Here is a 24,775-nt window from a genome sequence, read left to right as displayed (position 1 = left end):
CTTATTAAAGACTGAGGCAAAGTACTTATTTAGATATTGGGCCATGCCTAGGTTATCCTTAACTTCCATTCCATCCTCAGTGCATAGCGGTCCCACTTCTTCTTTCTTTGTTTTCTTCTTATTTATGTGGCTATAGAACTCTCGTGGGGACCCCTGTGGGGCCTGGGGCAAATTGCCTCACTTGTCCCCCCACCGCCTCCTCAGGTGGCCCTGTCCTAGACCTGAGAAACCTTCCCACCGAATGTCCAGTGGAAACTGGCCCTTTCCTGCAAATGTTTCAGTTTAGAAAACTCAGCATTTTTGTATGAAAAACCTGGGGCTCTATACCAGCTCTGCCATCAACTGTGGGGTGACCTTGGGCAAGTCCCTGTCCCTCTGTTTCACCTCCTGACCCTTGCCTGTTTAGATTGTTGGGCAGGGAGTGTCTCTTATTGTGCCTAGCACAACAGGACCCCAATTTCTAGTGGTCCTACTGTAATATTAATACAAAGTAATGCATGTTCAACAGGACATGCCGGTCACTGAAGATGTTTGGAGAGCTAATGAGTTCAGAACAGTCTGGAGGAGGTTTAGACAACCATCCATGTTCATGGTACTGAACCGAACCCCCTCATCTTTTAGACCATCTGCAAATTTTAGGGTTGCCAACTGCAAAACTAGAGAGTGGGGTCAAGAGAAGTGGCAATCATGAAAAGGTCATATGAGGGAATCTTAGAAATGAGAGGCAGGAAAGAGCTATTAGGTGTTAGAACACCTACTATTTCCCATAGGAGGCTCCTCCACAGCCTCACAGATCTGACTGTCAGGAGAGTCATTCTGATGTTTTCCTTTGCTGGCTTTGATCTGATGATTACTCCTATTTATTCCTTTTTTGATTATCCAAACAAATCTTTTCCTTTATTGGTATTTCAAATCTTTAAATCATCACTTCTGTCCCTCCCCCACACTTCCTTCAGGGAACCTATCCTATATTACTCGTGCAAACCTACATTAAAAGAACACTAAGACTGCAGAGTCAAGTACTCAAACATTAGGATGGGCCAGAATTAAGGTTTCTGGGCACCCTTAATTGGGCTCCACTTGTGTGTATACATTATGATACAGTCTTTAATTATATGACCACATACTATTTTTTCCACAGGTCCCCTGCCTCTTTTAGTAGGAGCTCCCCGCCCCCCTCCCCACCAGATTTCAAGTCCTAGTCCCAAAGCAGAAGGGAAAAGGAGGGGAGAGCTCCAAAAAAATGGTTGTGAGAATTTTTGGGCAAAACAATGTATCTTTCCCTAATCTTGTTATCAGAAATGTCTGAATAGCTTTTGCTGAACTTTCAAAAAATAATCAGCCTGAGGCTGACACCTAGCATGGGAAATTTCAGCCACAATAGTTACAGTTAGGCAAATGTATGAGCAGTGTAAATATGGCCATATAAAAGAAAGTGTTGGAGAACTTTAACTCCAGGCAGCACTACTAGCTCTGTCTATAATAAATCTGTACTCATAAGTCCTCTTGAAGAATGAATTTGCTGCATTAGGAAGGAATCAGGGATCTAGATTCTTAATTCCCCTTTTTGACTTGAAAATTCCCCCTTTGTCCTTCCCCATCCACTCTCAGAAATTATAGCTTGAAACATTGAAATGGGACCTCTTCACAAAGATCAAGCTAGGAATCAGATCTGATGCCAAGCTTCCTTCAAGTTCTGCATATCAGGATAGGATATGCAGTTGTAGACTTTGGATCTGACTCCTGGTCTGAACATTCCCAAAGCTCAGGGGGTTTAGGATCCTGTGTTCATATTTGGGCTCATGTCCACCAAAAACACTGAACTCACATTTGAGAAAATCTCCACTTGACTATTTTGGAGAATGGCAACCAGAATAGGCAGAGCTCATGCTATGGAAGAGCATGCTTCCCTCAGTGTTCCCTACCAATATGTCCTATCCCTGAGCAGGGAGGCCCATCTCAGCAGGCTGAGCATGTCCTTTCAATCACATTAATTGTTTGGCCTCTGCCAACAAGGGGGCCGATCCATACCACACAGAAAAGTATGTCTGGTGATGTAACTAACTGTCCACTGGGACCTGGCCTGAGACCCATCAACTTATCTCACTCAGGGCACCAAACAGCAGCCTGATGGCAACAACCCTCTACTGCTATTGAGAAGGGCTGGAATTGAACCCCTCTCCTAGAGGGGTGATGCAGTGCATCCAATTCCCCCCTCATCTACTGATTTGCTGGGGTGGGGGGAGCTGTGTTACACACCAGGCTCCTTGCTGGCTGGCTCACCATTAAAATGTCATCTCCACCCATATTTTCGCGGAGGATTTGGTCTCTGACACTCTGCAGCATAGTGTAGGCCACGATCACTTGGAAATTTCTGCAGGGCATCCCCATCAGGAATACCTTGAAAGAAACAGACCATGGGCCAGAATCAGTGAAAAACATCAGAGGTGATTCCCATGCTCCACCCAAACCCAGCGGAATCTGAACCTTTTGTTTCAGGAACCAAACATGAGGAACTAGCAGCCTTTAGCACCTTTTATGCTGGAGGATCCCAAAGCTCTTCATAGACTATATCTTTGAGATCACTGAGTCATCTGCCATTCAAAGGCAGTCATCTGTGTGATTGAACAAGGCAGCTATTTCAGAGCATGCAGCAACACTACACAAATAAATAGGGGAAATGGAGGAAACAGTTGCTGCACATGAAATTACAGGAGCAATTTTAGGTGGGGGGACTGCATATATTTGGAAGGTTGGGCTTGTGGTTTAGGCACATGAATGCAACTGAGAAGAGCTGGCTTCAATTCCCACCTCTGCCACAGATTCTCTTATCCTCTTTGACCCACAGCTTCCCACCTGAGTGTAAAGCAGGGATCAATTTAGAGGATACATTCTTAGGGGGTAGGTACTGTCTCCTGCTATATGTACAGTGCCTAGCAAAATAGGGCCCTGATCTTGGCCAACAACACTGGAACAAATGCTACTCCTCTTGCAAAATATATAGTAGGGACTCTTTACCAAAAACAAGTGGCTAGGCCCTTGGCTTGACATCTCAGCCAAAACATGGCACCTCCAACAGCACAGAGCCCTCTGACTTGCTGGGTCCATGCAGACTCCACTATATTAAGCAAGCGCAAATTAACCATATATCAATATAGGTCGTTTGTCTTTCAATGAACTCATCCAGTTGGTCTGAGCTGCATTTGCTGCTGGGTAAACTGATTCTAGGCTTTGCCCAAGGGCAAAGTGGCTTTTGATAACTTTTTGGACTCACTTGGCCAAATAATCTCATTTCCAGCATTGTCTGCGCAGGGTGTTCAGACACCATCCTCCTCATCCCAGACAGAATTTCCCCTTCCATGGCACAGCCTTGAGACCTCAGCAGGAAGAGTGAGCATGGAGAGAGAGCTCTGTGCAAATACCAATTGAGATATGAAAACCACCGGGGAGAGGGCTGGGAAATGAGAACACTAAGTGAGTGGTTTGGTTTGGCGGGGCAAGAATCCTGTTGCTGCAGCAATCATCCCTTAGCATTGGAACTTGGACACACACACAGGGATTTGGATAGCTACTGGTGTAAAGGCAATAGGCAAATTCTCAACTGGAGTAAATCATCAGTTACTGATTTCAATGAGGCAGCATTGTCCAGTGTGTAGGGCAGTGGGCTAGAACTCAGGAGATCTGGGTACTAACCCTGGCTAACCTGTGGTGAGTCTTGGACAAATCTCTGTGTCTCAGTTTCCATATTTGAGGTACTGATCCTTGCCTCATTTGGGAGCAGCTTTAAGAGATATTGATGAAGTGCACTAGATGTTGTCATCTTTCAAGCTGAGGGGAATTACATGAGTGAAGACTGTCAGTGGGCAAACCACAAGAAAGTCTCACAGATTCAGAGGCTCACTCAAAATATCTGAAACTCTCTGTAGAGCCCTGCAAATCTGCAGACATTCACTTCAGCTCTGCAGATAGTGGAGTGGATGCAAATACAACCATGCAGGGCTCTACTCACTGGTGGTGCCTGGCCCGCGGCATCTGACTTGGGTAGTCTGAGGGGCGTGGCACACTTGGGCTGGTGGCAGCAGCCAATGCCTGGGGCTGAGCAGCAGGTTGGAATCAGGATTGTCTAGCACCCACTTGCTGTGACACTTCCTGACCAGCAGCTTGGGCCCCTCAGGTAGCGCCAGCATCCCCATCATAGCCCAGCCTGGCAGCTCCAGCACCCCACTCCTCCACCCCTCTGTGATGCAACACTGTTGCTGCGGTGTGCCATCTCTCACAAGCCCCTGGGGAGCAGCACATGATGCACCGCCCCTTCCCCACAGCCACCCCCTCTGCGCCGCCCTTCTAGGGTTGCCAACTTTCTGATTTCACAGAAATGAACTTCCTTGCCATGCCCCCTTCCCTGTCCCTTCCCCAAGGCCCCACCCCTGCCCTGCCCCTTCTCTGAGGGCCCAGCCCCCTTCCCTCCATCACTCGCTCTCCTCCACCCTCACTCACTTTCACTGGACTGGGGCAGGGATGCAGGACAGAGTGAGGGCTCCAGCTGGGGGTGCGAGCTCTAGGGTGGGGCCATAAAAGAGGGGTTCAGGGTATGGGAGGGGACTCCAGGCTGAGGAGGGGGTTGGGGTGTGGGAGAGGGTGTGGGGTGCAGGCTCCAAGAGGAGGATCAGGGCTGGGGCAGGGGGTTAGGATGTTTGGGGGGGAGTTTGGGTGCAGGAGGGGGGGCTCATGGCTGGGTCAGGGGGTTGGGGTGTGGGCTACTGGGAGGGTATTTGGGTGCAAGAGTGTGTTCTGACCTGGGAATGGGGTGCGGGTGGGGGCACTGGGTCTGGGAAGGAGTTAGGGTGCAGGAGGGGGTTCCAACCTGGGGTAGGGGGTTTGGGGTGCAGGCTCCAGCCAGGCGGCGCTTACCTGAGGCAGCTCCTGGTCAGTGGCGCAGCAGGGCTAAGCCAGGCTCCCTGCCTGCCCTGGCTCCTTGCTGCTCCCAGAAGCAGCATGCATGTCTGGCTCTTAGATGCAGGGGTGGCCAGGCGGCTCTGCATGGTGTGCACTGTTCACACTCGCAGGCACCGCCCCCGCCCCCCAGCTCCCATTGGCCACAGTTCCCTAGGGCAGCACACAGAGCTTCCCTGATTACACCTACACCTAGGGGCCACAGGGACATGCCAATCACTTCTGAGAGCAGCGCGGCACCGGGCAGGCAGGGGGCCTGCCTTAGCCTCTCTGTGCCGCTGACCGGACTTTTAGTGGCCTGGTCAGCAGTGCTGACAGAGCCACCAGGGTCCCTTTTTGAGCGAGCGTTCCAGTTGAAAACCAGATGCCTGGTAACCCTACCCTTCTCCTCAAGACCCCACCCCCATACTACCCCTTATCCCCAGTCACTATCAGCATGCTCCCTCTCCCCTGCAAAATCCTGGCCCCACCACAGTCTGTGCCCCTCCCTCCCATCGCTAGCCCTTGTGAGACAGCTTGCTGCTGTGGGTGTGGATGCAGATACAGGTAAAAGTTGGCTAGTGGATTTTGGATCTGATTGCGGGTTGATCCTGGTGGATGCAGATCCACATTTTTGTACCCTTGCAGGGCTCTACCTCTCTGGCCTGTGAAATTGAGCCAGGGACCTCCAAAGATGCTATGCTGTTTAGTGATGTTTCCATTATTCCCATCTCCCAGTCCAGCTGGAAGATACCAGAAGAAACTGCCTCTTCCAGCTGTGGGAGCAAAAGAAGACTAGGATCATTCCGTACTGACGCTGGACTCACTGGGCAAGGTTTTCCTGCCAGTGTGATTCAGGAGGTCAGACTAGATTACCACAATGGCTCCTCCTGGAGCTATGAAAATAAGTTAGCTCAGGTCCCATCAAAGCCCAGCATAAGCTCACCCGAAGGATCACACATTTCTCAGCCCATGTGTCAGGTTATGAGAAGTTTGCACAGCTCAGCCCTCGAGCATTCCATCACCTGGAGTTTTCAGCACAACTGGTCAGGAAATGGTGTTTCATTTTACAGAAAATTTTGGCAAAAACCAAAACTTTTTAACCGAAACCCAAAATATTTCAATTTGGAAATGCTGCTGCCGATGCCTCATAGAAGCTGTAATTGAGCTACCTCATTCTCCCAGTCTCAAAAATCACCATCATCATTCCTAGACCTTGTCTAAGTGCTTTTCACCAGCATGTCTCAAAGTGCTTTACAAACGAGGGCAATATCCTTACCCTCATTTAAAGATGGGGAAACTGAGGCACAGGGCGGGGCTGTGACTTGCCCAAGGTCACCCAGCAGGCTAGTGAAAAAGCCTAAAACAGAACTCAGGTCTCCAAAGTCAAAGTCCACAGTTTTCTATAGGCCAGGCTTCCTAGGCAGACTTCATCTCCCATGAAGCATCACAATCTCCCCTCTCGAAGAGGAAAAGTAGTGATAATAGGAATCCCTGGATATGGAGCATTATGAGAGATGTAGACTCATAGAGGTCCTAGAGAAGAATGGATACAAGAGGCAATAGAACTACAATTCCCATGAGAAACTAAGACAGTACCAAATCAAACTGCTCTAGGAATTATTTTGGGGAAGTTCTCTGGCTGGAGGTCAGACTGGATTATTGCAGTGGTCCATTCTGGCCTTGGAATCTATGAAATATTTCAGCTTTCAGGAGATTGTTTTTTCAAGAATAACAAACAAACAAAAATAATCAAAATTTCCCAAGGAAAGCAGCCACTTCTCATGAAGATTTTTTTTCTGTCAAACAAACAAACAAACAAACAAGAACAAACAAACAAAACACATCAAAAAACAATTTAGAGGGAACATTTGTGACCAGCCTTAGTTTCCAGTCCCACTCTGGAGTGGGCCATGTCATCAGTCCTCAATCACAGAAGTGCTGCAAGGGGTGATTAGTTCATTGCCCTGGAGTTACATCCACTCTGGCAAGTCACTCAGGCAGCCTCTCTGGCTGAGAATCTTTGCCCTTTGTAGGGGGAAAGGAAAGTCACAAATGCCAGATAACCATCATGCCTCCAGGCACCAGGAAAGTCAGAGAATGTCAGAAAGCTCTCACCTCCCACAGTCTCCAGACATCATCAAAGGATTTGAAGACTTGTTGAAAGAAGAGGCAAAACCAGGGGAACAGTGACTGCACAACTCTGCTCTTCCCTTCTGGAGGATGAGAAAAGCAAACTCAGGTCAGGGACTGAGACACACTTTACCATCCAGCTTGTGCAGGTATAAGTCAGAGAGTCTCACACTAGGGCACTTTTCTCAGTTGCTTTGTTTGCTGCAGTACATGTTGGGTTGCCACCTTTAAAAGTTGGTTCTCCAGAGCAAACATCCTGTTGCAACGCCTTGACATTGCATTGCCATATTGCCAGCTCTCTTTGTCATCAGGCAATGCAGTGTCAGCTTGTAGTGACATTGTCACAGAATGGAATGCTGTTATATTGCTGTGCAACATCAAGGCATCGTCATGGCAACTCCATGCTATGTCATAACAAGAGGATGTTACACAGGCTCCAAAAGACGCTGAGACTCTGACGACCCATCCGCATAATGTCTAGAATGTGAGTCAATATTGGAGCTGTCCCATGGAAACTGGGATATGTTGGCAACCCCAGTCATTCTCAAGCCTCCTAGTTAAACTCATGTAATGTCCCTGGAAGTGGCATGGAGGTACAATGTAGGACCTGGTGGGAAAGGAAGAGCTTTGATTTTCCAACAGTAGATCCCTAAGGAAGCCAGGTCTGGCCTCTCTAGTCTAAGGAAAGGTCAGCTCAGTGCAGAAAAGGAGCCTTAAAAGAGAAATTCCTGTCAGGGATGGTCTTGGTTTACTTGGTCCTACCACAGCACAGGGGCTGGACTTGATGACTTTGCATGGTCCCTTCCATCCCCACAGCTTAGCGATTCTATGAAATGCCAGAGGATCACTCCCCCTATCCATCCATGTGAATTCACAAGATTGTGGTAGAGAAAGTTAGGAAAAGTGGATGGGGAGGGTTGAGATTCACCATCCTGCTTCAGTGCCAGGAAATCCAGGATGTGGGACCTCTGCTCAGGGCCTCAGACTCCATTCACATGAGATGTGGCAGAACTAGCCAAACCTGTGCAAATGGTTCCTTTGTTTTGCTTCCAACACCTGGAAATTACACCACCTGAGCTCCAGTAACATTTGCTTTGTGATTCTCTGGGTGGAGAAGGAGAGTAGCAGGACTTACCCAAGTGCTTTGCAAAGATGGGATCCATAAATGCAATCACAGCTTTCAGCATTATCAGATTTTTCCCGACCCCAATGTTCACGACACAACTGTGCTCCTGGAAGAGACAATGCAGGAAGACTTGGAGGACAGGAAGAGAGCAGATGGCCCAGCTTGGCTACAACCTCCTGTTAAATCCATGAAGCCAAATTCATCCTTCCCATAATTCCATTGGCCTTTCCCCAGGAATGGATCTGGCCAGGGTTTACATTACCAAGATCTATGTGAAACAAGCTCCTGCATGAGTCACTAACTGGGTTTCAATCTGGGACCTTCTGAAATGTAGTATAGATCGCTATTGCTTAAACAAAAGGTACACTCTGAGTAGCTGGTAGCAGCAGTAGGCTGTTATCCTCTGGCAGACCAGTCATTAGACACAAACTCCATCCACACTGTTGCTTATGTTTCTCTGTTTCTGTTAGCATGCACTAATACGTCTAGAGTTAAACATACATTATATATAACCTCTGCTTGCGTGGTGCTTATAGACACCTGGCTTGCGTGGTGTCCAAGGTGCTCTGTCTTTCTGAGACAGCCAGGGACGCCGCCTGTGGCTTGCCAACTTGGAGAGGTGCAATGCCCTGAGAAGCATGGTGGGAAGTCATGGTGAGGACAGTGTCTTACTGGATATTTCTTTGCAGCTTTCCTGGGGTGGCCTTATCCAACAAGGTGCCAAACTACAAAACCCAGGAGCCTCTTGGCTTCAGTTTTGGTAAGTTTGGCCTATTGGGTTAGTAACAGTTGATTCCCTCCCACTCCTCATTCTGACTGACAGGGATGTTTTGCCAAACTGCTGTTCAAGGTCTTCTGATGTTGCAACCACCTCCCCAACTATCCAGCTTCCACCAGCAGCCTGGACATCTCCTGCAGGGCTGGATCAGCGTGGCTTGGTAGGTGGGACATGGGTCAAGTCACGGCATTTGTCATACAAGGGGTGGCGCAGGGTGGCTGGGAGGGAAAGTTGAGTTGGGTGACTTATCACTGGGGATGTGTGGGTGGGCTTGCAAACCAGAAGGGGGTAGACTGGCCCTCTTCTCTCTGAGGTTTCTGCCATAGCTGGGTGTGGATGGTCAGGTCAGGCCGATTGCCTCCAGGAAGAGTTGCTGCAGGCTGGTCAACTGGATGGCTCAGTGAGGGCACAAAGCCAGGGCCCTACAAACCCTCTGACCTACTGTTTTCTGGAGGAAGAATTGAAACAGCCAGTAGACCTCATGTTCCTTCTCCACCAGCAACTGGAATAGCAGGAGCATCTCATGGAACCCCTGCTGGTATTCTGCCAGGAGAGAGAACACACGGACACACACCCACGAGTACAGATAGACATATGTGCAAACAAATTACTGCAGCAGTTCAAAAACATACTATGAAACAACATGTCCCTGGGAATTAGGTTAACATGCTCATGGAAGCGCTCCTCCCACTCAATAACAGTGATTTGTGGGTGGAGCTCACCAAGACAATGAAAGTCTCCACCTTCTTAAGTGAGGGAGGGGCAAAAAATTCCTGAAATGAACAGATCAGAGGGGAATGAAACACAGGCATCTAACCCAGGGGCACACTGCCCTGTGGAAGAGTCACATGGGCAGCAGAGGAGATCAAAGTCCTTTGTTTATCCATAGCTTAGGCAGTGCCATTACTAGCCCCTCCCCTATTCCACCCCTGGGTCGCAAATCTGACTGGGAGGGGTCACCATTAGTGGGGACAGGGGAATTCAGTTCCAGTGACCCACGTGAGCCTTGGCCTCTTTGTGAGATAGTCTGCATGAGTGCACAATGCACAGTTCCCTAACACCCTGGGAGATTTGCCCTTGCATAGAACAAGAAAAAGTGTTTTCAGTGCAGATTGTGGGAGCTTAGTTGGTCACTGGTGGGGCAGGGACACCCCCAGAGGCTCACCAGAGGCCCCCCCGCATGCTAATGCCAGTTGCTGGAACTCTGCCCCTCTTCCCCCCATACCAGGCTGTTGTCCATCCCTGGAACTCTGACGGGGGGGGAGCACAGTTCCCGCAGGAGGCTGTTGCCTGTTGCTGGAACCCTACGGGGGGGCCACATATGCTGGCATTCTGGAACCTGATTCCTCCCCCCAGCCCTGCCTCTCCCCTGCAGGGGACTGATATCTCCGCTTGCCCCCTCAGCTTCGCACCTCACTTTTGTGACAAAAGAGGGCATTTGACCATTTTGCTCTTGCCAACTGATCAAGTCAGCAAGAGCAAACAGGACAAATGCCCACCTTTTGGAAAAAAAGTTGGGATAGCTTGGACAGGGCTTAAAAAAGGGACTATCCCAGCCAAAACAGGACATATGGTCACTGTAAGCCTCAGAGACATGATAAGGATCCTTTGCCGATGCCCAGGTATGCCGCTGCCCCAGCACTCACCAGCATCCGTGTTGCATACGTAACTTAGCAGAAGGATCTTCTCCAGCTGTTTCTTGTCCACTATGGCATAGCCTTGTGCATCTCGGAGGTACAGTCTCTGCAGGTCAGAGTCTGTTGCGGGAGAAACAGACATGTTTCTCTTATGGGGGCAGGGTGCCCAGCATCGCTGGCTCAGATCATGCAGCCTTCCTGAGGTGAAGGGGAGCTTACAGACTCCTTATTTCTTACTTGTTTGCTAGCTGCAGAACTATCCAAGGAAATGCATGTGATATTATGACTGGACATACTGAGACAGGTTCTTTGCCTGGCTCTCTTGCCTTTGCACTGATCTGGGTGTGGGAACTGGCCCAATCTCCACTGCTGAGGATTTCCCTGGCCAGAGGGAGTCTTCAGTGGGCATACAGCTGGCACAACTGGCTTCTGCTTCACCCTCTCCTTCTGGCTCTGGTTCAGAGGGCATATCAAAGGCAGACAGGGGCATGCTCAGGGAGGGAAGGGGAGGGGATGGGTCCAGATCACATTATACTCTGGCTATCATCAGCTGGCCAACAGTCCTTGAAAGACTGATGCTAGCCTGAAGTGCTTTATCCTGCACCAGGATTGGTAAGAGAATAAGGGAGCCATAACCAGCTCCCCCTCCATACGGCACTGAGTGAAAAATTAATAAAGTGCAGAATCTGGCCCCTGCAATGCTCTTACTGTATGTGACTGGCCTGAGCAGAGACTCCAGGGATGGGTGTATTAGAAATGCCTACGATAGAATGGATGTTGTGGTAAAACAGCTGTGGTGAGGTGAGCTGTATGAAAGGGCTCTGAGCTAAGAATCTCAAAGCTGCTGATAGGTGGTAGGGTATTCTAGGTCCACACTCAGTCCCAGCGTGCTGGCAGTGCTATATCTTGGATATGAATGTTGGATTTCAGTAGGCTGCGGTACTGCATGTACCTCTGTGGTCTTATAACCCCTTAGTAACAAGAACAGTCAACAAGAAATAAAGAGAAGAGAAATTCCGCTCAAACAGGCAAACTCTTTGCTAGGTGAAATCCAGATTTCAAAAAGTACTGCTGAGGAAAGAATACACTGGTCAAGTACCTGGATGTGGCAGCACCACCTGCTGCTAATTTACATTTCTACAGCTGCTAATAAATCACCAAATGGCAGATAATGTATGTTACTTTACATCAGTGTTCTGCATCCAGAATTACTGGCTGTGGGTCTTTCTGATTGGGTGCAAGTGGCCCGGGGGAGTGGCAAAGTAGGACCTTGGAATGTTGGAAAACAACTTTTTCTAAGCCAAGCTGAACAGGGAGTTGCACTGGAACCACAACTGAACTTGGAAGAGACAATTGTTGGTATCCACTATTTAAGTTCATATCTGTTCACATAGAGGCAAAATGTGATTTCTTTTACACTCAGTTGGAGTCAAGGTAATAAAAACACATTCTGCTGAATGCATGACAGTTATCAGTTTTGCTGTTGAACTGGGAGAGCCTATCTAGTGGATTCCAACAGTCCTTGGTTTGATACTATTCAATATGTTCATTAATGACTTGGATTATGGAGTGGAGAGTGTGACGTTGCACCCCATAATACTTTATAGAAATATGCTTATGAGTGTAAATACGACATAACTGAAATATGTTTCATGCTAGATATGTCATGTAACATATCTTTGCAAAGGTTATGATCTACTGAATATATTCATCCTATTTGTATGCATGTATCATTTTTATATCTGAAGTTATGAGCGTTGGCTCTATGCTTGTATTTAAAAGTGTTTGCTATAGGAAGCACATAAGGCAGATTTGGTCAACATAGTGTGAAGGAGTTATTCAAGTAATTGGGAGTACTTAACTAACAATGGACTTTGGGAGACACTAATCCACAGCTGAGCTTTCCTGGGAACATTCAAATTAACATGTAAACAATGGCATTGGCTTGCAGAAAGCTGAATCATTCATAGACATGTGACTTGCCCAGGTGTCTAGACACCCCATCTTGTGGCTGTGATGTTGCACAAGAGAGCGACTATATAAGGCCCTCGAAACCCCTCCATTTTGTCGTCAGCTGTCTCAAAAGGTAGCCTCTCCACCCCAAAGAGATGCCTGAAAGAAACTAGAACGAAGGACAGTGACTACAGGGGTGTGTGATTTGCTGGACCCAGACTAGGAAGGAGTCTAATCTGTCAAAGAAGCTTATTGGAACATCTCTGAGGGTGAGATTTACCTGCATTTAGTTTCTTACTGTATTAGGCTTAGAGTTGTGTGTTTTGGTTTTATTTTGCTTGATAACTTACTTTTGTTCTGTCTATTATTACTTGGAACCACTTAAATCCTACTTTTTATATTTAATAAAATCACTTTTTGCTTATTAATTAACCCAGAGCAAGTATTAATACCTGAGGGAGCAAACAGCTGTGCATACCTCTGTATCAGTGTTATTGAGGGTGGACAATTTATGAGTTTACCCCGTATAAGCTTTATACAGAGTAAAATGGATTTATTTGGGGCTTAGATCCCATTGGGAACTGGGTATCTGGTTGCTAGAGACAGGAGCACTTCTTAAACTGTTTTCAGTTAAGCCTGCAGCTTTTGGGAGAGGTGGGGTTCAGACCTGGCTCTGTGTTTGCAGCAGGCTAGCATGTCTGGCTCAACAAGATAGGGTACTGAAGTCCCAAGCTGGCAGGGAAAACAGGCTCAGAGGTAGTCCCAGCACATCAGGTGGCAGTCCCAAGGGGGTTTCCATGACCCAACCTGTCACAGAAAGTATGTTTATAAAATCTGCAGATAACGTAAAGCTGGGAGAGGTTGCAAGTACCATGGAGTAAGGATTAGAATTCAAAACTACCCTGACAAATTAGATTATTGGTCTGAAATAAACAAGGTGAAATTCAATAAAGACAAGTGCAAACTAGTTCACTTAGGAAGAAAAATCAAATGCAGAACTATACAAGGGGAATAATTGTCTAGGTTGTAGTACTGCTGAAAAGGGTCTGGGGGTTACAGTGGATCACAAATTGAATGTGAGTCAATAGTGTGATGCACTTGTGAAAAAGGCTCATTTCATTCTGGAGTGTATTAACAGGAGTGTTGTATATAAGACATGGGAGGTAACTGTCCTGATCTGCTCAGCACTGGTGAAGACTCAGCTCACCAAACTTTAGGAAAGATGTGAATAAACTGGCAAGAGTCCACAGGAGAGCAACAAAAATGATAAAAGGTTTTGAAAACCTGACCTCTAAAGAAAGGTTAAAAAAACCCTGGTCATGTTTGGTCTTGAGAAAAGAAGGCTGAGGAGGACCTAATAACAGTGTGCAAAGATGTTAAGGGTTGTTGTAAAGAGGATGGGGATCAATTGTTCTCCATGACAAGAAGCAATGGGCTTAATCTGCAGCAAGGAAGATTTAGGTTAGATATTAGGAAAACCTTTCTACCTGTAAGGGGAGTTAAGCTCTGGAACAGGCTTCTAAGGGAGGTTGTGGAATCCCTGTCATTGGAGTTTTTTAAGAACATGTTGGACAAAAATCTGGGGATGGTCTAGGTTTACTTGGTCCTACCTCAATGCAGGGGGCTTCACTAGATGACCTCTCTTTGTTCCTTCCGGTGCATTTCTATGACTCTATGATTTTTCTAAGGCTCTCCACCAGGATGGAGAATCAATTGCTCCTAAAGTATCCACCCAGTCTTACCTCGGTGCTAAGGCTCCTTCCTGTTTCAGCTGGTTGATTTATGCAGCTTACAAATCAGTGTAACATTAGGTTTGCAGTATCGTTTAATATTCCCTTTGTTGTACACCTGAGAGAAGACTAAATGGGAATCTGAATATAATAATGCTAATCACTTTTGTAGTTCCTTTCATCCACAAGCAATTGACCCCGAGGGGATTTCCAGATTCCTAGTTTCTCTCTTACTACAGTTCTATCTAGTATCTTTCTTTATATAACTTTCTCTCCCTGGGTCACTTGACCCATCTCTGAAATGCTGATGGCTCCAGGCAAACATGTGGAATTCATTAGCTCAAGCAATCAAATACTGCGGTTCAGGACTAGAAGAATGTCAGAAAGTGGAACTGCAGGGGGGGAGTTTAGGTAAGCAGCGATGTAATTACTTGAGTTGGAATTTGGCCAGGACACCAGGGTTAACACTTCTGCTCTTCCGAATAGCATCATGGGACTGTTAATGACTATCAGTGATTAGGACCTTGGTTTTACATCTCATTTGAAAGGCAGTGCTTCTGGCAGTACAGTGCCCCCTCGAACAGTGTTAGGGCGGTAGTCCAAATCATTAATGACACAGAAAGAACAGTGATACCTAGTGAATCATAACAATAATATTCCTGACTGCACCTGTAGGTTTGCCTCCAGATAAAGTTACGTCCAATACTGCTAAACAGATGAGATGGAAAATGATCATGCACCAAGCTAAGCTGATCTCTCCTGAGTAAGGCTTGTGCTCAGGTAGAAGAATGAAATCAAACTACAGGTGTCCTTAGACTTCTGAAAGGCAAACAGATCACATATTGGAGCCATCTGAGTCAGAATCTCCAGTGAAGGGTGATCACTTGAGCTTAGGAAGATCCATGTGACAAGGGGCTAGCAAACTGGCAAATCACATTGACTCAGCTATCTGCTGCCCCCCTGCTCCTCTACCCCTGGAAACACCCAATTCAACCCCTTTGACAACTTACTGATGAAGCTGCGGACCTGCATGAAGTCCCTGTGCTCTGTCTCCAGTAACGGTTGGATCTTGTCACACATGTTGCACAAGGCCTGGTAACTTTTCCTGAAAAAATGTGGTAGGTAGCTATTGAGAACATGCTGCAAGAATGGAACATAATGTCATAAGGAATTGGTAAGAATTTTGCACCATCAGAACCTGGTGAATGAAGATTCACAGTAAATGAAGGAAATCAGGGGGGTAGGAAAGAGGGAGTTGACCTGTTTTATTTAGAGACTGCAAAAAATGAGCAATTTTACCAAGATTTTAATTTTAGTTGTCTAGCTAATATTGCAACAAACTGGCATGTGCATGCACACTGCTACCCTCTGCAAACCTGTCCAACTTCATATTGGTAGTGCTGACAGCCTTTTGTGGGTCATTGGCAGTGGAGATTGAATGCGGCACCTCTGGATCTTAATATATGAGCCCTACATCCTGAGCTAAAAGAGCTGTCTCTTCTAGACACTGCTGTGGCAGGCTCATCAATCTCCAGCTGGCCCAACCACCACAAGAGGAGGACAGAATGCATAGTTTACACATCATAAGTCCTATACTGCTAACAACTGATAGAGATTCTCCATTAGCTCAAGAGCTAAAAGGCTGTGCTTTAGGAGCAGGAAGATCTGGGGCCTTATGCTCAGTTGGTATCTAGCAGAATAGTGTTCTGAAAGTCAGTCTTTTAGATTATAGACAGCAGGTCAGGAATTGTCTCTCTTCTACATTTGTACAGCACCCAGTACAAAGAGGTGATAGCACTATATTAATATTTACTATTACACTGATAACAAAGTGGCTGCTGGACTCTCTCCCAGCCGTCACTGTGAAGTTCTTAGGTGCTCTGGCATGCAGGGCTGGCTTTAGGAATTGAGGGGCCCAATTCGAACATTTTCGGCAGGGCCCTGGCAGGAATGACTAAAAAAAAAAATACATGTAAAAAACCCCCTTTCATTTCTTCCATGTATTATTTACTTTCCATAACTATATAAATAATAACAAAATTATATATTACATACATTGTGTAATATATGCGGATGCATGTTAATCCCACCTAAAGTTCTTGATGCCCTCCCCCCAGGGACCTCTGCCCCATCCACCCCCCTTCCCTGTCCCCTGACTGCCCCCTGCCACCCCATCCAACCCCTCCTTTCATTCCTGATGGCCCCCTGGGACCCCTGCTCCATCCAACCACCCCTTTTCCTTGTCCCCTGACCGCCCCTGGAATCCCTACCCCTGACTGCCCCCCGCCACCCCATCCAACCCCTGCTCCTTCCTGATTGCCCCGCCAGGGCCCTTGCCCCCATTCAATCCCCCTGTTCCCTGCCCTCTGACCGTCCCATCCCTATCCACCCCCACCACAACCTCCCAAACTCTCCTGCCCTCTTCCAACACCCCCTCCCTGCCCCCTTACCGCGCTGCCTGGAGCCGCTTGGCCAGGGCCGGGGCCGGGTCTGGGCCGGAGCCACTAGCCCAGGGACAGGGCTGGGGCCAGGACCAGGCTGGGGCTGGGGGCGTTCGGCCAGGGCCGGACTGGGCTGTGCCGTGCCTCCCTGGAACCCTCCTCACCTCCCCCCCCGCCCCAGCTTACCTGCCCCTGCTTGTTTTCAGGCTTCCTGCAAATATCTGATTCGCAGGAAGCAGGGGAGGGGTTGGAGAAAGGGGCAGAGCGTTCAGGGGAGGAGAGGGAAGTGAGCTGGGGCTGGGGGCAGAGTGGACAGTTGCAGGACCGTCTTAGGCGCGGGGCCTGATTCAGAGGAATCGGTTGAATTGGCCTAAAGCCGGCCCTGCACCCTAGCAACCTGGGCGGAAGGCCAGGGTTCTCCATGTAGCAGTTACAGTTTGGCAGGGAAAAGGGAAGGCTCCAGAAAATGTTTCAAAATAGAAATTCTAAAGGTAACTGCAGCATGCAGTGGAGTTAGACCCAAAGCTGGGTCACCATAGGAAGACAAGCCACTAGCCCCTCTCCACCTTCTTCTAATCACACCTCCTGCTGGGGAGCCATCTTCAGTGGTAACTGTCCCCACCCTTTCAGAGTGGCACTCTGTCCACCCCACTCGTGGCTGGTCACACATGCAGCAGAGGTCCTGGGTTTGCTCCCTGCTATTGCTGACCCAGTCACGGTGAGGAAATCTAGGTGTCTCTTCCACTCATTTATTGTTATTCTTCTGCCATAGTAATAACTCCCTCCCCACCCTCATTTCCCTTGGCAGAGCTCACCTGCAGTTCCATGGAGCAATATCAACATTTTAGCCCTATGCTCTGCTTGCACATTTAGGCTTTTCCCTCTGGTCTCTTTAAAGGCAAGTGCTAATGACCAGAGGATTCTGGAAACAAACTGAGATGCATAGAAGTTGACAGCTGGAGGTCATCTGGGGAGCAACTTGTGATGTCAGTAGGATTTCAGGGACAGACTGCTGCAGGATCTGACCCCTAAGGCTTGACCTCAGATGTGTTCACATTCCCACTGAGGCACAGCTGCTGCACCTGTTTCTACCCAATCCATGTGCGACCTCTACAAAGTAATGGTTCTGAGTGCATGGAAAGGTGCAAAATCTACCATGCAACTGCAATGGAGCCACTGAGCCTGTTATTAAAACAGCTAGAACATACATCTCATTTATGCTAAGGCCATTCCATACCACTCAGCTTCAAAGAGACAGAAAGGGATCTCAGAACTTTCCCTCCTGAGCCAGTGCAAAGCTGGCACTAGGGCTGTGCCAGGCCATAGCATAGCAGGTGACTCAGGGACATAGTTGGAATGCTCAGTACTACAGCTGGTCTGTTTTTCAAGGACCATAGGAGACCCATGGGAAACAGAGTGTAAGCTGGTGCAGGCCTGAGGCTGGAAAGGAAGAAACCAAAAGAGAAGCTCAGCACAGATGCTGTGGGATCACACCCTTGGGGCTGGTACCTGTGGACAATGAGGGTCTTGACTTTTTTCACCAGATTAAGAACCTGTTTTAATTAAATCTGTTCTACCGCATTCAAAGCTGACATACACGTGGCCCATCAGTATCTGCAAAGCCACCTCCTTACCCTGTTAAATCCCTGTGAAGAACCCATCGTGATGCTTAGCCTTCATCAGAATGCACTGGGTTGGCAAGTGGCAAGCTGGGACAGATGGGTTTCTGCTCAATTGTGATATCTCTTTCTCCCAACCCATTCACCCTGGAGTGTCTGTCTCATCTCCCTGTGGTGCCCTCTCTGACAAGTGGACTGTGAGCTCCCTTCTTTGCTTTCTGTCTGCAGAGCTCTCAGCACAATGGGGCCTTGATCCTTGCCCGGGGTTCACAGATTCTACCATAATCTGCATCATCATCAAATCTTCAGGGCTGCCTGTGAAACCACTGGCTTCACCTGTATACCTTCTGGAGCCCGATATAGAAGGACACTACAAACAGATAGATCCATACCTCCTCATACTGTCAACAGTCAGCCTCTCATCATGCGAACTCCTCCAGGAGTAGTAGCCAGTGAGAAACTTCCATGCCTCTGATCTCACTGCTGGATCCAGACCCTGAAAGGAATGGCAAAATAAATACAGGGGGATTTTATTGGCACAAAGGGCAGTTGGGCACCCACTTCCCAGGGGAAGTTCTGCAGTCTCAAACCTCTGAATATTTCCTTAGTCCTCATGTCTTGGTGTTTGGCCATAAAGTGAGATGGTCATCATTTTTAGGTCAAAACATTTTTTGGATGGAAAACATCTTTTTGATGAAACCAGAGTTTTAGCAAAAAAATTGAATTTGATTTTGGCCTGATTTTTTTAATTTAAAAAAAATATTTTGAGGGGGGAGGGAATAACTTAACAACTCTGTATACAAGCAAATCCTGGTAAGTTTTTGATTGTTCTTACTGAAAATGGTAGTGTAAAACTCAAAATTTTTGGTTTTACTCTCATTTTTTTCATGAAAAATAAACATTTTACAGGAAATTTCAAAAAAAATCTTTTAAAATTCCCATGACAAATAATTGGCATTTCCAATTGGCTCTAACCATAATAGGGCTGTCAAGCGACTGAAAAATATTGTGATAATCGCATGATTACACAATTATAAAATATTTCCGCTGTTTAATTCGCACTGTAAACAATAATAGAATGCCATTTATTTAAATATTTGGATGTTTCTACATTTTCAAATATATGATTTCAATTACAACACAGAATACAAAGTGTACAGTGCTCACTTTATTTTTATTTACAATATTGCACTGTAAAACAAAATAATAGTAATTTTTCAGTTCACTTAATACAAGTACAGTAAGTGCAATCTTTATATGAAATTAACGTAAAAAATGTAGATTATGTACAAATAACTAATTCAAAATTAAACAATGAAACATTAGAGCCTACAAGGTCCATCAGTCCTATTCAGCCAATCGCACAGACAAACAAGTTTGGCTACAATTTGAGGAGATAACGCTGCCCATTTTTTTTTCATTCTGGAAAGTAAGAATAGACTTACATGACTGTTGTAACGGTGTGCAAGATATTTACGTGCCAGATGACCTAAAGATTCAATGTCCTTCCTTCCGAGCACATGCTTGCAGCTGATGACAGGTTCTGCTTGATAATGATCCAGCAGAATGGACGACACATGTTCATTTTCATCATCTGAGTCAGATGCGAGGTTATTTCATTTTTGGTGTTTGGGTTCTGTTTTGCATTGGCAGGGCCAGCTCCAGCGTTATTCCTCCCAACACTGCGGAAAAAAAATATTAAAAGCCACAATCGGCAGACTTCAGTGGCAGTCACACTGCACGTTTCTTCTTCGTGGAATCAGCAGCAGGTCTTCCTCGAGAGGACTGAGCACCGCCGAAATTGTGCAAAGACCGGACTGCTGTCTTTCCTTTGGCCACAAGCACATGCTTGCTGTGCTGGGCCTGGAGCAGCCCTTGATGAGTGTTGATCTTTTTACTCTTCTGAAAGCATGCACCACACTATCTCTCGAATTTTTGGATGGCACTTCAGATTCTTAATTGGTTGAGGCTGTACTAATTTTAGAAATCTACATTTTTGTTCAGTTGTCAATTGCTATAAATGTTTAAAACACAATCTGGTCATTACTGAATACATAACATGAAAATATATGCAAGAATGCAGTAACCAACAGAAACATACATTAAATTCCAAGGATTAGTCACAAACTTTAATTAATGCTTATTTTTAACAGCATCTTTAGCATGAATCATGCCTCTGGAATTGTGGATGAAATAGAAGGGCGATATGAATATTAGCATCTGCTGCATAAAACCTTGCAACATGGCTGCAAAGTGCATGTGAAACTCTTTTCCATTCAGTACATTGTAAATAGAAGAGGCAGCATTATCTCCCGTAAATGTAAACAAACTTGTTTGTCTTAGTGACTGGCTGAAAAAGAAGTAGGACTGAGTAGGACTCAGCTCTGAAGTTTTACATTGTTTTGTTTTTGAATGCAGTTATGTAATAAAAAAATCTACATTTCTAAGTTGCACTTTCACGATAAAGAGATCGCACTGCAGTACTTGAAAGAGGTGAATTTAAAAATACTATTTTTTATCATTTTTACAGTGCAATTATTTGTAATAAAAATAATAATATCAAGTAAGCAGTGTACACTTTGTATTCTGTGTTGTAATATAAGTCAGTATATTTGAAAATGTAGAAAAACCATTGCAAAAATATTTAATAAAAAAATAGAACACCAATTGAAATTTAACAATGCGATTATTAGCGATTAATTTTTTTAATCACAATTAATTTTTTGAGTTAATTGCATGAGTTAACTGTGATTAATTGACAGACCTAGCCATAACCCTTCTCTGGGCACAGCATAGCCAGAAGCTCAGAGCACTGCAATGGTGATTTTTGAGTCGCAAAGTGAAATCTTGCAGTACAGGCACAAGGAAAACAAAATGCAAAATATGCAGACATCAGATTTTGTGCAAGTTAACTGAGGTCAGTGGAGTTGTGCAAGGGAAGATAGTGTCTGCAGGAGCCAGCACCAGATCTAACTACCTGCATTTAGGGCTGAGCACTAAGATTTCTCATTACTGGCAAAGCTGAAGGGGAACTGGGACATTGTCACAGTTCTCTGAAAAGGTGCCAGGTTGTCCAGAGTCAGCTCAGGTTTCCATGCCTGCTTTGATGAAAATTAAAAGCTATTTTTACTGGTTTGTTAAAAACAGGTTATTTTGTGATAAAATCTGTTCTCTCACTGGGAAAAGTGAGTCATTTGTAAACAAACTCCAAAATGCAAACACCCAATAAGCATAATGGCTATATTGGAGTCGGCCAGGAATTCCTGTGTTTTACTGGGAAACCAGTGAAAAATTAATATTTTTCACAGTGATTTTTTTGTCCAGTGATGCACAAAGTTGAAACGATCAACAACATTTCTTCTAAAAAATGCTTGGATTCCAAATTGTCATAGCAACCTCAGCATGTGGTACCTCTAAGGTCTGATGGCCAACGGATGTCACCAACCCTTCAGATGGATTAGTTGTCCTGAAATGAGCCTTAATCTCTTAATCCCTGTATGGAGTTTGGTGTTGCTGAAATAATACCAGATCCTTCCTTGTGAAGGAGGATGCTCCTTGCCTAGGGAGAAGTGTGGCTGGCACAGAGCCAGTGTAGCTGCTTCTATATCATCCTTACCTGTACCAGCTGCAGAGGCTGTGGCCTGGGGAAAAGATATGTGGAAGGGGCATTGCATTGACAGCAGACTGCTCTCGCTTACACTGGTGAAAGGGTCCAGCCTGGCACCAGTATGGCCTCCGGATTGTGGGAGGATACAGGAGCCTTGACGCCACCTTTGTGCCCAGCCTGAGTGCTTCTTTGCTGCAGCAGGAGACCCTGCCTCATGTCTGGGGCACACAATGCCCACCCTGCATAGCCCTCCTTGTTGACTGTCACATTTGAGAGCAGACCCCGCTCACCCTGTCCAGGATGTTGGATGAAATAAAATCCCGAGATTTCACCAGGTGGCCACTCTCATCAAAATACCCTTCCCACTCAGCCTTGTCGATAGGCATCTTCTTCATCCCCTGGAGACAGAAAGAGATCTCAGAATTAACTCAAATCAAGAATTAGGTGAGCACAGGGGGCCCATTTGGCCTTAAAAATCTCTGAAAGCCAGGGAGATATCTAGTCCAGGTCCCTCCTGCTGTGGATGTTAAACACTCAGGGAAAATTCCAGAATTGGTGCCTAGCATCCTGGTCAAATTCCCTCTTAGGAAATTGCACTGTGTTTACCTAATTCTCTGTGCACTTCAGCTGGAAAGTTATTATCCTTCATATCCTGGCCTAAATTGCTATGTACTGGTGCTCTGTGCTGTTAAACAGCTGCTATGTTTCACCCCAGAAATGGCTGCACTTTAGTAGCGGGTAAAGTGACTGTAAAGCTTGTCTCATCAAGAATTTATAAAGTCTTCTGACTGCCTTCAGGATGAGAGTCTGTTATAGCCTTAGCTCCAACTCTAGCCATTTATGCTTTTAGTTCTGGAGGTCCCTGGTTCAATCCCCAGCATGTTGGCTTTAAGCTCATGCTTTGAGTTCAAGAGGTATGGGGTTCCATATAGAAAATATTAGTGATGGAAATACATTCTATCTCAATTCTTCCATGGTTCCTCTTAATAGGCTTGTGATCTCTATTTTCAAGACAAGAAACTGTCCAAATATCTCTCTTACACTGGTGGAAGGCTCCAGCCTGGCACCAGTATGGCCTCCGGATTGTGAGAAGATACAGGAGTCTTGATGCCACCTTTGTGCCCAGCCTGAGTGCTTCTTTGCTGCAGCTGGAGACCTTGTCTCAGGTCTGGGGCACACAATGCCCACCCTGCATAGCCCTCCCTGCTGACTGTCCAAGAGAGTCCAAATATCTTGATGATACAGGAACTCGAGTGCAAAGAAAGCAGTTGTTTGTCTCAGGCTGAGCAGGGCTGTTGCGACCATTTAGGCGACCTAGGCAGTCACCTAGGGCACTAGGATTTGCGGGGGGGGGAGGGCTTTTTCTTCGGCAGCGACCGCGGCAGCCAGATCTTCGGCCGCCCCGGTTGCCGCCAGCATTTAGGCGGAGGGAGCTGGGGCAGGGGAGCGCGGGGAGGGCCGCCTGCAGCAAGTAAGGGGGGGTGGCACGCAAAGCAACTCCCTGCCCCAGCTCACTCTGCTCCACCTTCTCCTCAAGCACACAGTGGCTGCTTCACTTCTCCCGCCTCCCAGGCTTGTGGCGCCTAAGCTGATTGGCACCGCAAGCCTGGGAGGCGGGAGAAGTGAAGCAGCAACGGTGTGCTCGGGGAGGAGGCAGAGCAGGGGTGAGCTGGGGTGGAGGGGTGCCTCAGGGCGGAGAGTAGGGAGCTGCCACGAGGAGGCACCTCAGGGAGAAGGGTGTGGAGCTGCCGCGGGGGCGGTGGGGCGCTTCAGGGCAGGGGCTCGAGGATGGGGGAGGGCGCAAGGTGGAAGTTTCGTCTAGGGTGTGAAACATCCTTGACCGGCCCTGATGCTGAGACAAATATTGCTCTGGAGGCAGCCCTTTGCCTTTATATGTCTTTACTAAACTATCTTTATTAGAGGCACCATGGTTGGTTTTCTGGGGCTTGCTCCAACTGCCACTGAGGTCAAAGGGAATCTTTCCATTAATCTTCCTGGGCTGTGGATCTATACTCTGGGATGGAAGTCCACTTGAACAGGGGAGGATGCACTTACCAGCAGAGATGAGAGAGATTTGATTAGTGAGACGCTCACATGTGGGGAGATGGTTTCCATAGCCCTTTCCACCTGCCCTTGGCAATTCCCACCAGAGCCCTGCATGACAGGTGGGTATATGAAACCAAACCAAACAAGCTGGGGGTTTTGTAGCACGTTTTTTTAAGTGTGGTTTTTTTTTTAAAAGGTTGTCCTGTCTCTGCCCACTGTAAGAGTCCTGTAGAGGTGGTGCTTCCTCAAGAGCAGAAAGAGACTGAGCTGGTTGCTGAGAGTTGCCACGATGTCATAGGGATATGAGGTCACTCATCACAAAGGGTTTGTGAGTATGGATCCCTACAAAGGACATTCTATAACAGCTTGTCAAGGCTGATTCCCCACTCTGGTACTTCGAGTGCAGAAGGTGGGGGCCCGCAAGGATTCAAAAAATTAATACTGGCCACTCCAGGCTGGTATTAAACACCCAAGTTTACAGCTTCTCTCTGACCTTGGATGGGTAGATGCTGCCACCACCCAAGTGCAGAAAATGCCTTTGAAACCAGAAAGGCGCACTTGGGAATGCCTTCCTGTGGGATACCCTCAAGCTCTTTCACCCCCGCTCCGGGAAAGAGCTGAGAAAGAAAAACAAAGAAAATTAGCTAGTGTCAACAGCTGATTAAACAACATATGCACATACCTCTTACAACACCAAAAATCCAATAATGTTCTTAGGTCCATCAATGGCTATTAGCCAGGATGGGCAGGAATGGTGTCCCTAGCCTCTGTTT

At 46.8% G+C, this 24,775-nt stretch overlaps 1 protein-coding gene across 1 annotated transcript in view; it reads right to left on the bottom strand.

Annotated features, from left to right (window-relative positions):
* Window positions 1-24,071, bottom strand: part of TBC1D21 (TBC1 domain family member 21) — a 27,286-nt gene extending 3,215 nt beyond the window's left edge. The window contains exons 1-8 of the mRNA XM_032775731.2: window positions 24,012-24,071; window positions 18,742-18,845; window positions 15,300-15,394; window positions 10,616-10,726; window positions 9,412-9,512; window positions 8,201-8,297; window positions 7,051-7,148; window positions 2,284-2,400 (exon numbers count right to left, since the gene is read on the bottom strand). Coding sequence (XP_032631622.1) covers window positions 2,284-2,400; window positions 7,051-7,148; window positions 8,201-8,297; window positions 9,412-9,512; window positions 10,616-10,726; window positions 15,300-15,394; window positions 18,742-18,845; window positions 24,012-24,071 — 783 coding nt within the window. The remainder of the gene's footprint in view (window positions 1-2,283; window positions 2,401-7,050; window positions 7,149-8,200; window positions 8,298-9,411; window positions 9,513-10,615; window positions 10,727-15,299; window positions 15,395-18,741; window positions 18,846-24,011) is intronic.
* Window positions 24,072-24,775: the final 704 nt, after the last annotated feature.

This window comes from Chelonoidis abingdonii, chromosome 9 (assembly GCF_003597395.2).
Source record: "Chelonoidis abingdonii isolate Lonesome George chromosome 9, CheloAbing_2.0, whole genome shotgun sequence".
NCBI lineage: Eukaryota > Metazoa > Chordata > Testudines > Testudinidae > Chelonoidis > Chelonoidis abingdonii.
This window is presented reverse-complemented; position numbering and strand designations above follow the sequence as displayed.